The 17,406-nt window shown below is 40.7% G+C and overlaps 1 protein-coding gene across 5 annotated transcripts in view; it reads left to right on the top strand.

Moving 5' to 3' along the window:
• The window catches only part of xpo1b (exportin 1 (CRM1 homolog, yeast) b), a 42,458-nt gene extending 26,927 nt beyond the window's left edge, over nucleotides 1-15,531 (top strand). For 4 of the 5 annotated variants that reach the window (XM_073481798.1, XM_073481800.1, XM_073481797.1 and 1 more), the window contains exons 7-25: nucleotides 1,246-1,427; nucleotides 3,072-3,120; nucleotides 3,235-3,354; nucleotides 3,545-3,673; nucleotides 3,751-3,909; nucleotides 4,057-4,254; nucleotides 5,266-5,404; nucleotides 6,209-6,390; nucleotides 6,567-6,723; nucleotides 6,850-7,013; nucleotides 7,123-7,257; nucleotides 7,374-7,566; nucleotides 9,042-9,148; nucleotides 9,670-9,864; nucleotides 11,768-11,936; nucleotides 12,252-12,386; nucleotides 12,535-12,694; nucleotides 12,785-12,881; nucleotides 14,070-14,310. In XM_073481798.1, coding sequence (XP_073337899.1) covers nucleotides 1,246-1,427; nucleotides 3,072-3,120; nucleotides 3,235-3,354; nucleotides 3,545-3,673; nucleotides 3,751-3,909; nucleotides 4,057-4,254; nucleotides 5,266-5,404; nucleotides 6,209-6,390; nucleotides 6,567-6,723; nucleotides 6,850-7,013; nucleotides 7,123-7,257; nucleotides 7,374-7,566; nucleotides 9,042-9,148; nucleotides 9,670-9,864; nucleotides 11,768-11,936; nucleotides 12,252-12,386; nucleotides 12,535-12,694; nucleotides 12,785-12,881; nucleotides 14,070-14,216 — 2,817 coding nt within the window. In that variant the 3' untranslated portion in view covers nucleotides 14,217-14,310. Of the gene's footprint in view, nucleotides 1-1,245; nucleotides 1,428-3,071; nucleotides 3,121-3,234; nucleotides 3,355-3,544; nucleotides 3,674-3,750; nucleotides 3,910-4,056; nucleotides 4,255-5,265; nucleotides 5,405-6,208; nucleotides 6,391-6,566; nucleotides 6,724-6,849; nucleotides 7,014-7,122; nucleotides 7,258-7,373; nucleotides 7,567-9,041; nucleotides 9,149-9,669; nucleotides 9,865-11,767; nucleotides 11,937-12,251; nucleotides 12,387-12,534; nucleotides 12,695-12,784; nucleotides 12,882-14,069 lie in introns of all 5 variants that reach the window. The other variant, XM_073481799.1, reaches the window with a different exon arrangement.
• The last annotated feature ends 1,875 nt before the right edge of the window (nucleotides 15,532-17,406 follow it).

Here is a 17,406-nt window from a genome sequence, read left to right as displayed (position 1 = left end):
GATTAACAGGTGAAAAATAATAGTCTTTTCACTACATTCATGACTCTAATGTTGACATTTTCTCTATGTTAGGTAGTTTAGCACACCTGAATGTGAAAGACAGCACATGCATATAAAAAAAGAGATGGATATGCTGACAGTCTTCTTTTTAAATAGAATTTCAGGATCATCAGGGTCAGTTTGAGCGTTCAAAGCTTCCCTCAGCTTTTGTAGTGATACTTTCTAACCTGAAGATGTCACTCTTAAATGGTCTATCTGACTCTAAAACTGTCTGTGTCAGTTACGTTCAGGACTCGCATTTTAAAATTGCATATGAATTCTCCTTGAATGTCTCTGGCAAGGCAGCCAGTGTTTATAAAATGTCACTGTGCCCTCATGATTGGAAAGAGGATCGTCTGAAAGAAAGAGGAGGAGAAGCGGTGTGTATTTGTTTGTATGGAAACATTAGGATGTAACATCCCTAGACACAATGCAAGCACAGAACAACATATTATATAACAAATGGTGTCACTGATAATTGTACCCTTACTACAGGAGAGCGATGAATCCTGTAAACACTGGGCTGTAGAAATGAGCTGTTCACTGCCCTGTGCTGTCTAATCAACAAACTAGAGCCGACCACTTCAGGACACTGTTGAGTCATTGAGATGGATATCAGAAGGACCTTGAACCTGACAAATTAGAATATAGTGACTTATTGGTGTCCATATTCTGAATCTTGCTCCTGAATGTAAAAGAATTTCTGTCACCTTCTTGATGTGTGTGCATTTGATATATATGTGTGTGAGAGCATCAGGGACAGGCTCACTGGCTACATGAGTGACTTTGCATTAATGCCAGTGAGAATGAGTCACTGCCTGCGTCAGCTGAGCTAACATCGTTTTGGCCTTCGGGGACTATAGAGCTCCAGATTCCCCACTCGTCCTTACGAGGCTGTGTTTCAAATGTTTGTCCACATATATGTTGTATTTGTGGTAGTGTGGGCTTTTGCTTGTATCATGTGCCTCCATTAACAGATTTTACATTTCAGCTGTTTTACTACAATACGATCACAGTAACCTATTCTGCTAGAAAGCAGAAACAGGAGCACAGGCTTGAATTGAGATTTAAAGGAGGAGTTGTTATTTTTAGCAAGAGTCACAGATTCATCCTCTCAATTTTTCATTTTCAGATCACATGTCTTCCTCAGTGGAAATGTCAATTCTGAACCATCTAACACCAAAATGTGTCTGTATGTGTGTGTAGATTCTGAAGCAGGAGTGGCCCAAACACTGGCCCACCTTCATCAGCGACATCGTGGGGGCGAGTCGTACCAGCGAGAGCCTTTGTCAGAACAACATGGTCATTCTCAAGCTGCTCAGCGAGGAGGTCTTCGACTTCTCCAGTGGTCAGATGACCCAGGTCAAGGCCAAGCACTTAAAAGACAGGTCAGCAATGCTGCATGTTCATAAACCTCTGGAAGCACTATCATGTTAACTGTAACAAGGCTCCAGGAACTTGTTTTTAAGGTTTTGCTAAAAAAACCTGACATTTTGGTGTATGTAAATTATATAGTAGAATTGACCTACAAGCTTGCAGAGTGAGTGTTTCAAAAAGACAGACTTTGTGTAGAATTTCACATTACAGTCAGTACTTTCAAACATGTAACTTTGTAAACATGTAAGAGTCCACATTATCCCATAACTTTTAAGAGCATCATAAAATATGATGTCAGTGTGGTGGCATTTTCAAAATTGCTGCATTGATCAAGTGATGTGAACAGATTTACAAACTTCTTTTTCTGTGCACTGGATGTTTACCTTTTGTTGTTAACACTTTCATTACCACAAAACAACATTTAAATGCTGCCTTAATTACAGGCAGTTGTGCAGTCCATTGTGCACAGCTTGCACAAACAATATAAATAAGCTGTCCAGTCAGTCTGAAAACTTTGTCTATTGTCGCTTGTCAGCCACGGTTGACTGTATTTGTATTTTTCAGGTTAAGCAAAACTTCCTTTTGCCCTCTCCTTATTCAGATGCTTTGTGGGTTTGTAGTCTTTCGACTAAGGGTAAAGCTGTAAAAGTTAATATTTTGTATGTGTTCTTCTTTCGGCCATTCCGAGTCAAACCATGCTGCACTGATTTGCTTTACAATTACCGGCTTTGATGCAGAGTGGGGCCATGGTGCACGCGCCCAGCCTCCAAGTGGGCTGCGGTGATGTCCAACCCATGACGGCCCCCCTTCTCCCCCTTAAAACAAGTTTTTGTTGAGATACTCTACTCAAGTCTGTGCAGGATACCTGAGAAGGTCTGGGCTGATGTGCCAAGTCAGGCCGAGCTAGCACATGTAAAAACACAACTGCACATCAGATATCCTCTTCTGTACAGTCTGAATCTACTTGCAATTGCAAATGTCTCCATAATTCGTCTGTGGATTGTGTGCAGTAGCAGATCTGTATAGCAGAAACATTCTCATAACTCATGCATCCACCACACCACTAAATTTGACTAGGCTAACACAGCCGTTTTACACACTGTTGTGTCAACCTTTGTTGAGTCACAGAGGCTTCGTAAAGGCAACTGTTTCACTTTGAATATTAGATTCATCAGTCAAAAAGACAATCTTCCATGCTTTGATACATAAGTTTAGGATTTTTCCTGCTGTGTTTTATTTTAGAGGCAACTACCTTCACTGAAATAATGACAACCTCCACTAACAATGAAAAACATTAATACACTTCAGAGGAGAAAAACTGACCTTCAGGGCAAAATATGAGAAGCCTAGACAGGAAATGTCATAATTAATCTGATTTCTTTCAACCGTCAACTATAAAACAACTTGATCACAGGAACCGCCTCAGGATGTGTCAGGTTTAGCTCAGCAGATGACCGTGATCAATCTATCACATTGTGTTGAGACGTTTTTTTACATAAAGCATTGAGATGAAGTAAATTTGGACCTTTACAGGTTAATTTCAGCATGATTTCTTGAAAGATAAATTATTATCTGAATCTCTCTCAAATGCAGGATGAGTCTAAATGTATTTGATGCTTACAGTTTGTTCCATAATGTTTCTTCTTTTCTTTCAGCATGTGCAATGAATTCTCCCAGATATTCCAGCTCTGCCAGTTTGTTATGGTATGCATAATCCTCATCTCTTCCTTTTTGACGTCATTTTGTACAATTTTCATCATCTGTTTGACACTTTAGTTTGACCTTCATCTGATTGTCGTCTCATTCGTTGCGCCTTAGGAAAATTCCCAGAATGCACCCCTGGTCCACGCAACTCTGGAGACGCTCCTACGTTTTCTCAACTGGATTCCTTTGGGATATATCTTTGAAACCAAACTGATCAGCACATTGGTGTATAAGGTATGTACACATATGCATATGATGTTACCTAACAAGTTAAGTTGAGTTGTACGACTGAGCCAGACTGAATTGTTTGCTAAAGAAATCCTCCAACATGGATTTGTAAGCAGTGGCAAGCAAGCTTAAAAATACCAAATGTAATTGCTCCGTTACACACACTGAACTAAACATCTGTTTCAATTGTTTTCAGTTCTTGAACGTACCCATGTTTCGCAACGTGACACTGAAGTGCCTCACAGAGATTGCCGGTGTGAGTGTTAGCCAGTATGAGGAGCAGTTTGTCACACTCTTCACCCTGACCATGTGTCAACTCAAACAGGTTGGTTAAACACTAGGCTCTGATGATACGATTCACATTTCTTATTGTAGAGATACTAATGATCCATATCTGTTTAGATGCTGCCTCTGAATACCAACATTCGGCTGGCCTACGCCAACGGGAAAGATGACGAGCAGAACTTCATTCAGAACCTCAGTCTGTTCCTCTGTACGTTCCTTAAAGAGCACGGGCAGCTCATTGAGAAGCGGCTCAACCTCAGAGAAACGTTAATGGAGGTAAGTGAGAGTGAAGTCAGTTCCAGGGACACAATACAGTTGTTTGAGGCACATGAGAAAATATTGCAGAATAAATAAATAAATGGTTCTAAAAGGTGTCTTGTGTTGATCGGCCATGGTCTAACTGGTCCGTTGGTCCTGTTTCAGGCTCTCCACTACATGCTGCTGGTGTCAGAGGTTGAAGAGACAGAGATCTTTAAAATTTGTCTGGAGTATTGGAACCATTTGGCTGCTGAGCTCTACAGAGAGAGTCCCTTCTCTACGTCCACGTCCCCACTGCTCTCTGGCAACCAGCACTTTGACGTACCACCACGCAGACAGCTCTATCTTCCTGTTCTCTCCAAGGTACACACACGCCAATCACTCTGAACTCAACTGCTTTATTGAAGAATTGATAAGAATTAAAGCACCCCTAGCCTCTTTTTTCCTGGCATTTGCACACAGATTGGTTTCAATATGATGCAATATGATTAATTATTGCATTGTTTTGGATTTTGGAACAAAAAATATAAAAGTCCAAGTACAACTTTACACATGCATACATACATATTTAATCAAACCTTGTCTGTGAGAGGATTATATTTACATTACATTACATTTATAAACCCCTGTACATATTTGCTCCACTATATACACACTTAAATAGCTCAGATACCGAAAAATAAAATAAAACAAAACAAAACATGATGGTTAGAGGGTTACTTTTTAGTAAAGACACATGAGATCATGAGAGCCCATCCAAATACTGTAAGCTAATCCCCCAAGTTGTATGTTATACGCCCATAGTCATGCGTGGGGTGTTGCTGCCCTTCTCAAGGCTCATTCAATAAATGAGATAAATTATTTTTCTTCATGTACTGTATGTAGCGTCCCCACACTTTCTGAAACAGCTCTTTTTGCCTGTAGTAAACCGATTGAAGCATTTCTTATTGACAAATTAAAGATGGCACAGCAGCGAAATGTTAAAGGATGCAGATGTGTTTCAGTTTATGGAACCTATATGGTCTTATCTTACAGTCATACTAGAATCAGCTGGCACTGGTGGAGCAACAGGTGGCTGCTAAACTGCTGACAAATTAGTTACTAGGTACAACGTTACTGGAAAGCAGCAGCTAGTAAAGCAAAGTAACATCTGAATTTTTTTCTCAGTGGTGATATTTTTAGTTCTATATCACAGTGTGTGGAGTCTGTGTGTGCGTGTGTATAGCCTGGTATATTATCCTCTAACATTTATGCCCATACAGGATGCACAGCAGTGTGTGTGTGTGTGTGTGTGTGCGCGCGCAAGTGTCAGCGCAGTCTTGCTGCTCTGGGATGTGTGTGTACATGTTGACAGGTGTTTATCTCTCGTGACAGGTGCGTCTGCTGATGGTAAGTCGGATGGCGAAGCCAGAGGAGGTGTTGGTGGTGGAGAATGACCAGGGAGAGGTGGTCAGAGAGTTCATGAAGGACACCGATTCTATCAACCTCTACAAGAACATGAGGGAAACCCTGGGTATGATTTAGTAATAAGAGCATCAATGTCCACATCTACTAGCGACTCTGTGAATTGTCTTAAAAATGGGAGTGATATGGTTTTTATACAGCTTCTAATTTATACTGTCCAATATCTTTTTCATTCATAACATTTTTTTCAGTTTCCTTCATACTCTCTAAACAAGATAAGCAGTGTTATGGATGGATGTAGGGAAAGCTTTGATTTTATAGATCAATCAAAAATAGAAGTAATTGTTTATTCCAGCTATAGATTATACTGACTCTTATAATAGCTGTAAATCACCAGCTAGTGGTAAAATACCGTGTCCTTGTTTACAACTGCAGAGAGACAGAAAAGAAGACACTTTATTGTCTATCTTTTGCATACAAAAAACAGAGATGTATCTTTGCTTGCACTTGCAAAAAAAAGATGCATTAAAATCACAATATAGCACAGTCATAAACAAGACACAATAAAAGACATTAACATAGAAACACAATGGGGCTACATTAAAAAGAGCGACTTGGACTGTGTTTAGGACTGAGTCAGAAGATAATAAGTGTTGTGTGCTGAAGTAGCAGGCTCGCTTCCCTTACTGATTAAGGTATTGTATGGCAACAGGGACAAGTCCTTTCTATAGATGTTCTTTTTAGCACAGGGAAATCTGAACCCTTTGCCCTGATAGCTGCAGATTCAATTGGTGTTACAAAGGATGGCTGTGGTCCTCAGATGTTGCCACTATTTTGCTTATGGCTTTAAGTTTAAAAAATATTGTACACATGCTGATAATACTAATGTACTTTTTGCTCTGTCATCCTGCAGTGTACCTCACTCATCTGGACTATGCAGACACAGAGCGCATAATGACAGAAAAGCTTCACAACCAGGTGAACGGTACCGAGTGGTCCTGGAAGAACCTCAACACACTGTGCTGGGCCATCGGATCCATCAGCGGGGCTATGCACGAGGAGGACGAGAAGAGGTTCCTGGTCACTGTCATCAAGGTATGTCTTTTCAGAATTTCATAAGTCTGAAGTTATACAGAATATACCGTACTTCTGTAAAAAGTAAAATTATTGATTCAAACGGTTTTTGATACCACTGTGATGCTTAAGAATTTACAAGCCACTGTATAGACGACAAAACACTGACTCCAGGTTATGTGTCTTTTTTGTCTCAGGATCTGCTGGGTCTGTGCGAGCAGAAGAGAGGGAAGGACAACAAGGCCATCATAGCCTCCAACATTATGTATATTGTTGGCCAGTATCCACGCTTTCTCAGAGCTCACTGGAAGTTCCTCAAAACTGTGGTCAACAAACTCTTTGAGTTCATGCATGGTGAGAGCTGAGGGTCGTTTTTTAACTTGATGCATTGGTTGTGTTTTGGAAAGTGTTATTCAGTGGTTTGAAAATATTTTGTAAATTTTGATGGAACTTATCCCCTCTATGTCTCTTCTTCATCAGAGACCCACGATGGTGTTCAGGACATGGCCTGTGACACCTTCATCAAGATTGCCCAGAAGTGCCGGCGCCATTTTATCCAGGTGCAGGTGGGAGAGGTGATGCCCTTCATCGACGAGATTCTCAACAACATCAACACCATCATCTGTGACCTTCAACCTCAACAGGTCAGTACATGAACTCTAATGGGCATTGCCATCGATTCTTTTCGAGATTTATCACAGTCACAGTATTATCAGAACTCTTCTTGAAATCGGTTTCTCTTGTTGTGTCCAGGTGCACACGTTCTATGAGGCAGTAGGTTATATGATCGGGGCCCAGACAGATCAGGCTGTACAAGAGCACCTGATAGAAAAATACATGCTGCTGCCCAATCAAGTGTGGGACAGCATCATCCAGCAGGCCACCAAGGTAAGAGATTAAATATATGACCAAATACTGAAAAATGTCAACCAATATAAGATTCTACATGTCTGTGACAGATAAACAAGATTAGTGAGTTAATCTCTATTCTGCTGCTCCCTCAGAACGTGGACATCTTGAAGGACCCAGAGACTGTGAAACAACTGGGCAGCATCCTGAAGACCAACGTCAGAGCCTGTAAGGCTGTGGGACACCCGTTTGTCATCCAGCTGGGACGGATCTACCTTGACATGCTCAACGTCTACAAGTGCCTCAGCGAGAACATCTCTGCTGCCATTCAGACAAATGGTAAGGGAGGTGTGTGTTTAAATCATACAGCTGACTCAATAACATGTCTGTTGAGCTATCTCATTGTTTTTTACACCTGATGTCACATACATGACACTTGTTACACACACTTGATGATGGTGATAATAGCGAGCTAGCCGATAACCTGTGACATTAATGAAATGAAGTTGATGTCAAAGAACAGGCAGCAGGCAGGTGAAGACTCTGGAGGAGCATCACTTAAAAGATGAGGAGAGTCTGATGTCTTTAGCATCTCATACAAATGATCCGCTGTGTCTGTAGGACATGAACGTGTTTATACTGTAGTTGAACACTGCTGAGGCTCTTTTGTGGCGGACCTGTTTGTGTTGTTAAAACCTGTGTACAGATCTGTACACTGCAGAGACGTGTCGCTTCATTGTTGTTTAGGCATGCAGTCCTTTGTGTAAATCCAGCATGGCCTCAGTGTGTTGCCAGGTTTGAAAAATACCCCACTGCTTTCAGTATCATGTGTTAATACTTCATGTTGAAAGTGTTTGAAAAAGGAAAGATGAAGCTACAAACAAAAACTATCATGTTGTGCTTTTTTAGTATTTTGTCATTCAGTAAGGGCATTTTGTTTGTAAGCCAGGTCTTTTTTTTTTTCTTTCAATTTTTTTCTTGCACGCGCCTGTTTTGGTGACTCATCTCTGAGTCTTTCTGTGCTTAAACAGTACGAGAGGTACTCCATGAAGTCTGTCAGTAATCATCAAGTATCAGATATTTTTGTACATTCATTGGTCGAGAAAGACATGGTGATCCATGCAGGGAGCAGTCCTGTTCAGCTAAACCAACCTTTTTGAGGATGATGTGTTGTTCAGCCTGACTATGATCTTTCTTTTTATAGAATAAAATGGATAATACAGAGTACAGGGCAAAGCAGATGGTTTTTCAAAAGAACAGAAACAAGACATTTGATTGTGATTGAAGCCAGACTCACCATGCCTGATAATGCATACTTATCTGTAAGAATGGGCAGTTCTATTAAGTTCTATGCGATATCAGTTATGATGGTGTTTCTGTGGTGGATCATGAAGGGATGGGTATTTAGGGATAACCCAGTGAATTAAATATCTGATAAGAAATCAAGAAAATTAATTTCCTTGATAGAAAAAGTCTGTAAATCTGATAATGCATAAAGCAGTCCTTCTCAGTGACGTGTAGCATTGCCCACAATGGCCTAAATGTTGTAGTGGCTTAGTACAACCTGAGATATGGTCTTAAAGGGAGAGTAACAGTAGCTTAGTATCTCCTCTCACTATTCGAACATCATCTTAAAGTGTTATGGTCAGCAATTTAGCTCAGATGTGCAGCAAACGAGAGGAATCGTGACGCACAAACATGTCTGCAAACGTTCAGGCCTTTGAGTTTAGCTCTTCACAAGAAGACGATACATTATTAGACGGACTGTGAGAACGTTTTCTTCACGTTGTAACTTCAATGTGTGTCTCCTCTTTCTGTTGCAGGTGAGATGGTGACAAAACAGCCCTTGATCCGAAGTATGAGAACGGTGAAACGAGAGACATTGAAACTGATCTCCGGCTGGGTCAGCCGATCAAACGACCCACAGATGGTGAGAAATCGCTCTGAAGTCCTCTGGAAGTTGTCGGAAGGAACAATGGCCCTTGTTTGGGATGATGAACATTCCACTGTAGTGCAAAGAAAATTACATTTTATACTTACCTTTACTAAAGAAAAGGTTAACGTGGTCTTGAACAAAAAAACTTGATATATTTTTACTCTTTTCTGTCCTCAGGAGATACTCACACTCTGTAGCAATCAATGGTAGACTGTAGAAAAGTAGAACTCATCCAGTTGGTATTTTTAGATCAAACACAAAGATTTAATTTCATCGTAGCAGACTTTACTGTTTGTGCCCTCAGCTGTGTTTTTATCTGCATAACAATTATTATTCATAGTGTGTCTGCCAGCAAGTACCAGTCATTTTTCTCGTAGATGTGCACACCTTTTTGTAATATACCTGTCAGACTTCGCCTCCAAGAAGTGCCGTCTCTGTAGCAGCTGGCTGTGTTTTTTTTGCCCCCTCTGTTGTTGGGTGTTGATCCCTGCTGATCCCTCCCATTGCTTTTCCAGGTAGGGGAGAACTTTGTTCCACCACTGCTGGACGCCGTCCTCATCGACTACCAGCGCAATGTCCCCGCTGCCCGTGAGCCCGAGGTCCTCAGCACCATGGCAACCATTGTCAACAAGCTGGGGGGACACATCACCAGTGAGATACCCCAAATCTTTGACGCCGTCTTCGAGTGCACCCTGAACATGATCAACAAGGTGAGGCACAGTTATGATCAACCACACTTACATTCTAAGTGGACTGATTATCCAATAAATAACAGCTGCACACAGTTTGGTTGACTGTTTTATCTGTGGGGATTGCTATTTGATCATTTTTTCTAAACATGTGATACAGATAGCGATCGCAATAAATTCATTAGCATTTGTCTAATATAATGGACATAAGGCAGATCTTTGACTGCTGCAGTGACAATCTAAACACTTTGAGTACAGAAGTTGATGACTCAGGTGCTGAATCAACAACACAAACATTTGAGTTAGCAGGTTTCATTTGCACGTAGATAAGCAATCTATATCATGTGGCTTTCACTGCACTCAGCGCTGGATTGTGCACTTTGACCTGATGGGCAATTGTTGGTAGAAAGCCAAGATAAAATGTATTTAAAATATATATTAGCATGTGCAACACCATACAGAATCTTTAATGACATGTAACAAGTTACATCTTAGAGGAAGATGTATCCTGTAAATGTATTTTCCCAGTATTTTCATATGCTGTGGTTCATGTATATTTATATTGTAGTCTCCAAGGATAGGTCATTTTCTCCTTACAGTTTATTTCATTGGATCTGTTGTATTTGTATGAATGGTCAAAGGAAAACTACTGCAGAAAAAATGGGTTACAGCTGAAACATGGCAGTCTGTCAAGTTTCTCAACAGCTTGTTCAGGAAAACAGGAGGCAAACTAGTTTGAGCCTGCAGAAAGCCTTTAGAGAAAGTTTCCCATGCTCCATTTTTCATGTTTGAAGAAATGAACAGCAACACTAAAAATAAAAACATGACCCATTCAGGGCCTGATTAACCCATAAAGGGACTCTGGGTAAAATAATGTGCTGCGGACCCCGGGGTAGGTTACCTGCTTTGCCCATCGACTTATCGAATGATGCTCAGTTCAGTCAGACTTGATGGCCATATCTGACTTAGACTAGTGGTGCAGAGCCTTTGTATTGTACCCCAACCTAAAATGATTTTTAGGCTCAATGCCGTTTCCAATTTTTGGCCCTACCATTTGTTTTTGAGTGCATCCTTGCCCCTGAGAACAGAGTAACAAGGGGTAGTGGGGTAGAGTTGAAATCTCCCCCTACTAAATGGGACAACCCCTCACGACCATCATACGTCATCAGTTGATGGCGGTTATGTACAGACAAGACAGGACATTTCCAATATGCCGTCTTCAGCTGTGGCGATTTCTCTTATGTTACTGTGGATTTCCTGGTATTATCACCGGACGCTCGCAGTTCATTCACAACTTCATGCTATCATTCAAGTCATTAAATAAAAAAGAACACTGCTTCATTACCTGTCCACTAGGGGTGCTTTATAATGGAGGCTAACATTAACAACCAGTGCTCCTACCCTGCCAGTCTGCACTGACATTAAAGGAGCGGTACCAAGTTGGAAGTGTGCCTCTGATAAACTTCAGTTTGGACTTCACTTCACACTACCTCTCTATCCCAAAAAGAATGGGACATTAATGCACAAAACGGAGGAGTAAGGCTCAGAGGTAGACTCAAAGGGTGCATTGGGATTGAGCCTTGGTTTCTTTCATAGATACCTGATACTTTCTGATAGAAATCATCTTCACTATGAGCATTAACTGTGCCTCACTATCTTATTTTAGACTGTTGTGCAATTGTAGTGTCTTTTTAGGACCAGATTAACTGGCAGGTTGTTTCAGCTGGAGAGACAAAACCCAGGGCTTAAAAAGTCTGCCAAGCACTTGCCACACAACTCACTTCTGCTTGTTAAAGTTGTTTGTTTAATTGCTTTGAGCGCATCGTAATAAGTGAGATGAGAGTATCAACCAGACCTGGACAAACTCTTGAATTACAGTATGAAGTAGTAGTAAACACACTGTCTATTATGTTTGTTCTACTAGAACTTTGAGGAGTATCCAGAGCACAGGACACACTTCTTCTACTTGCTGCAAGCTGTAAACTCTCACTGCTTCCCCGCGTTCCTCGCCATCCCCCCTGCCCAGTTCAAACTGGTGCTGGATTCTATCATCTGGGCCTTCAAACACACCATGAGGAATGTGGCTGACACTGGTAAGGCTGCTGATAAACACGCACACACACATTTTGCTACATCTATTAATGTTCACTTTGAGCAACAACGCCTCGAGCATAAATACTAAATGGTGTAAAACAGTCTGGGTGTTGTGTTTTATCTTGTCATGAGGACAGAGTGAGTCACAGGTGGGGATCAACTTCAAACAGAAAAAACACGTTTGTTTACAAGGTGTACTGTGATACTTAACCTCAACAATACTGAGAAGCTCTCGCTGAAATTTTACATGTCAGATCCTGCTTCTTGCCCTCCAGTCACGTAGAGGCAAAATGTTTCTGCTTCTGCTCATCCAGGTCTGCAGATTCTGTACACGTTGCTGCAGAATGTCGCCCAGGAGGAAGCAGCCGCTCAGAGTTTCTACCAGACGTACTTCTGTGATATCCTACAACACATCTTCTCCGTGGTCACCGACACATCACATACTGCTGGTGAGTCCACACACTGTGAGCTGCGGGGACACCGAGCCGTCCAGATCTACTGAACACGCAGATAAGAACGTCTTGGAAAGATGACGTGATTTAAGATAAGTAAAGGTGCTGTAGTAAAAGGGTGTGTACGTTGCTGTGTATCCTGCAGGTCTGACGATGCACGCGTCCATCCTGGCCTACATGTTCAACCTGGTGGAGGAGGGGAAGATCACTACAGTGCTAAACCCTGCCAGCCCCACCAACAACCAGGTGTTCATCCAGGAATACGTGGCCAACCTGCTCAAGACTGCCTTCCCTCACCTACAAGAGTGAGTATCAACACACATCAACACAAACACAATCTGCGTCGTAGTAAAATCCACATTTGTTTATCATGGCTTTGTTGTTGTTTGTATCAGTGCTCAGGTGAAGGTGTTTGTGACCGGGCTGTTCAGCTTAAACCAGGACATTCCTGCCTTCAAGGAGCACCTAAGGGACTTCCTCGTCCAGATAAAGGTGAGGCTGTCAGAGTGGTCAAGTCATGTTTTCTCATTCATATGTCCCTTTAATACAATCAGCCACTGTAGGATAATGAACTGGAATAGAGGAACCAGATTATTTATTTTTTTTATCTCCTAACCTATGTGAGGTTTTATTTATTCTATAACGTGATTAGGGATCGACCAATATAGTGTTTGTTTGTTTTTTAAGCACAGATGCTGATAATTTGTACTTAAGGAGACTGATAACCGTTATTTGGAACCGATAAACATTTGCAAGCTCAGTATCATTTTGAGGAACTTAACTTGACTACTTACATTTTCTGATACTTTATACTTCCACTCCACTACATTTATTTGATTACATCGGTTACTAGTTACTTTGCAGCCATAATCATCAGTAATGTGGATATAAGGACTAAGTGGGTAAAAGCAAGTATTAAAACAAGCAGATCAGTCTGGTCAGTTCAGAAAATTGCATTACTTCACTGTAATGCAGCCTTTAAAACCAAGAGTCATATCACCATATAACGATATCCTGTAAAAGACAGTATAGTCTTGTATCACAATGACGATATAGTATCCAAATATTGCCCAGCTCTATTCTGAGGCATTCATACAGCCTAGGAGCTCCTCTCTGAGTATTGCGTATGTCTTGCTTCATCCCCAATGTTTCATTTAATGAAATGCATTAAAGTTGTCTATCCGTGTGTATTTGTTTGCTCAGTTAACTTTAGCTTATCAGCAATGTCCTGCATAGCTCCGACTTGTTTGTTGTCTGTGTGAGGTTATCAGGGACTACATAGTTAGCCGCTTAGCTGCTGTTTCCAGAAATAACATTTTCCTGCATGACCAGGTCTTTCTAAGTACAGGAGAGGTTTGTGGCCGCTGTGCCAGCTTATTGTTATTGTCAAACTGTGGGTGATAGACACAGGATGTGTTCGGTGTTTTCTGGTCTGATAGGTTCAGTTTTCAGCTATCAGGCTGTTAAAGACAGTTTGATGTCACCCGGAGCTTTGGGACATTTACAGTTCTCACATTGTTTCGACTAAAAGAGCCTAATCAAATAAATGTAATATGAATTGATAATGAAATTAATCATTAGTCAGGATCCTGCAGGAATATAAGTAGATACTGGATGGATGGAGATGTAGCCTGACTGCAGCTGACCACAGTGTTTCCTCGTTCTCTGCTGCTGTTCCAGGAGTTTGCAGGCGAGGACACCTCAGACCTGTTCCTGGAGGAGAGGGAGGCATCGCTTCGTCAGGCCCAGGAGGAGAAACACAAGATCCAGATGTCAGTCCCGGGCATCCTCAACCCTCACGAGATCCCTGAGGAGATGTGTGACTGAGCAGCAGCTCAACCAAACTGTACAGTACTCCAAACAAACAAACAAACAAACAAATAAACCCTAACCACAGCAACCACAACAAAACCCAAGAGAGAGGCACTTGAGTGAGATGGGAGGCCGCTCACCCTCTGCAGAGCGGCCCATCCCATTGGATGTTTGTTGACCAAAACAATGCCAACAATGTGTAAATGATTACCGCGTCACCCTGTGGCCCTTTTTACATAATCTGCGTTTTTTATGGAGATTTTTTGTGTAATATCTTTCCAGAACTGTTAATCTGAGCTTCTGTTTTGTTGGCCCATCTCAACACCTGCATGATGAGGTTGTAACGATTAGGACAACTTAACCATCTTGTTTTTGTTCGGTTCCCTCCGCCTCCCATGTTCTTTTTCCCAGTTCTTCCCTTCTCCCATATATTTGTTTATATATAAATATATTATATATACAGTCCAAGCAGGGTTTTTGTGAAAAACAGCATATCTGTCAAGTCGGCATAGAGGCTTCTAGACCTGTGGTGTGACAGACAGGAAGTGGTCTTTTAGAGGCGCACGCACCGCTTGTTTGGTGCCCCACGGCATTGTGGGAGAATGTGAATCTAACGGATAATGAATGAAGGTCGAGTGATGCTGCTTCATGTATCAGCATCTGTTGCTCATGAGTTATGCTTCACCTGAAAAACCAAGTGTTTGGCTGCTGCCGGCAGGAGGTTTTACATGGAGAGCAGAACTGAATATGTGCATATCATCCCAATTGTATAGCATCTTTAATACCATGGGAACATTTTTTTCCTTTTATTCTATTGTTTCTTTTTGTTGTGGGTGTGTGCGCGTGTGTGCTGTCGCCTAGTCGACATCAGCGTTTTGTTTTCCTCTAAGAGGATTGTTGCTCATTTGTGAGCCTTCATTATGGGATGTTTTAAGGAAGTGGCGGAGGTATTTATGGGTTCTTAGTTGGTTGCATCTTTATAACAACTCCTGTTTAACTCAGAAGGCTTTGAAGATTTTGAATTGTACTAATTTAGATTGTTTACCATGCAGTAGTGCTTCAAGACACTACCTTTAGAGCAAAATGAAAAATAAAACTGGGTTTACATTTAATTTTGTATTTTTGCATTTTTCATTTGTACCTGTTTGAGTTCTGTCCAAATAAACAAAAGGCTTTTTGTCCTGAGAGCAAATGAAATGCCAACGAGTTTAATTAGGAAAAGAATGTATAAATCCAAATAAGTACCCAATCTCTAATGGCAAATTTCCCTTCTCAAGGTGTTACATTTGTTGTGAACTTTTTGAACTGATTAAAGTTGAGAATTTTATAACCCTGCCTTTGCTCAGATGTCTTAATTTCACAGCAGAGAGACATTTTACAGAATTTTTGAGTCCCTTTGCCCTTTAAACGTTGACCTATTGTTACTTCACTGTGCAGAATGATGTACGTACAGTTTGTTTTCACATCCATCTGCTGAAGGGCAAAAGTTTCTCTGAAACCTGAATTAAACACACGTTTGTCCAAACATGATCTTCAGACATCACAACTAGTTTGGAAGTCGGTCCTGGTTCAATATGCAGCTCACACAAGTTTGATGTGGAAACTTCAAAGGACACAAAGGACTTTTGGCAGCAAGTAAAACACGACTAGTTCTACATCTTAAAACACAAAATATTAGCACATTTACATATTTGGGATTTTTTAAGATGGAAGAACAAGGAGATGGAATTTGAGGGATTTTAAACCACATAATTGAACTTTTTTGTGGAAAACCTATCCGACAAATTACAAACTGTGTGAAGTTCTGGGCTGATGCCAAGGTTAAAAAAAACAACAATTTGGCCAGTACTGATGTTGTTTTATTGTTCATTATAAAAAAAACTAAACTTTTATAGTCATCCAGCCCTTCATTACTTTATCTTTGAAACAGCACAAATTCAGTCATGCAAATTTATGAAACGACCTTTAAGATGATATTTACATAAAAAAGAATGTTGTTGTTTTTTTAAGTACCTGCTTCAAAAGCCTTTTTAGTCCGCTTTACAACTACTCAATGCTAATAATTTTCCAGATCCTACAAACTGATTGCAGTGATGTTAAGACATGTAATGAAGCCAGTTGAGGAGTTGTGATGCGTCTGTTTCTCAGAGAAGAGACTCGGATGTACTTGTCGTCTTGTGCTCAGTTTTGCACCGAGGCCTCCCACTTCTCTTTCTATTCTGGTAAGAGCAAGTGTATGCTGTTCCTTGAGAGGAGTAGTACACACCGCTGTATGAGATCTTTAGTTTCTTGGCAATCTCTCACATAGAATAGCCTTCAATTCTGAGAACAAGAATAGACGGACAAGTTACAGAAGAAAGTTATTTCTTTCTGCCTATTTTGAGATTATAATCAAACCGACAAATGCTGATGCTCCAGATACTAAACCATCCTAAGGAAGGCCAATTTTATTGGCCTCTTTAATCAGTTTTCAGCTGTGGTGACATCATTGCACAAGGGCTTTCTAATGATCAATTAGCCTTTTAATACGACAAACTTGGATTAGCTAACACATCGTGCCATTGGACCACAGGAAGCGATGAACGCTGAAATGGGTCCACTGTACATCTTTGCAGCCAGCTTTTTCCAGCTTAAATGGTCATTTTAATGTCTAGACTGTATTTCTGCTCAATATGATTTTATGTTAAGTGAAAAAAGTGCTTTACCTCTAAAAATTAGGACATTTTTAAGTGACCCCAAACTTTAAAGCAGAATATATTTTGGCTGTTCCACTTTAACTGAGAGTGAATAGGTGAAGTCAGTGTATATCTGTAGTTTGGTTTGCAGCCTCCTCCGTCAGACATCAGTAAAATTACTAGTTGTCAGGTACATTTCATTGGAGATTTTGAATGTATTAAATGCATTGAATACAACTTCTTACTAATGAGAAACGTTCATTTAAAGATTATATTTTCCCATTTTCTGTGTTATTTAAGCATTAGAGCATGTAAACCTATTCTAGTAGTAACCCAAAATAAGATTATGAACCTAAAAATGAGCATAATATGTCTCCTTTAAAACAATAGGCTGCTGCTTTAGCAGCGTCTGCTCCCGAGTGTAAAATATAACTTCATCAAACCGTGTTAAATTTATCTCCTGGGCTCAGTTCTCCTTAATCCCTTGCACATAAATCCTAAAAGGAAAGGTGGATGGTGATGATGATGAT

Source organism: Pagrus major, chromosome 15, assembly GCF_040436345.1.
Source record: "Pagrus major chromosome 15, Pma_NU_1.0".
In the NCBI taxonomy this organism is placed as follows: domain Eukaryota; kingdom Metazoa; phylum Chordata; class Actinopteri; order Spariformes; family Sparidae; genus Pagrus; species Pagrus major.
The sequence above is the reverse complement of the archived record's forward strand: the minus strand, read 5'-3'. Positions and strand labels throughout refer to the sequence as shown.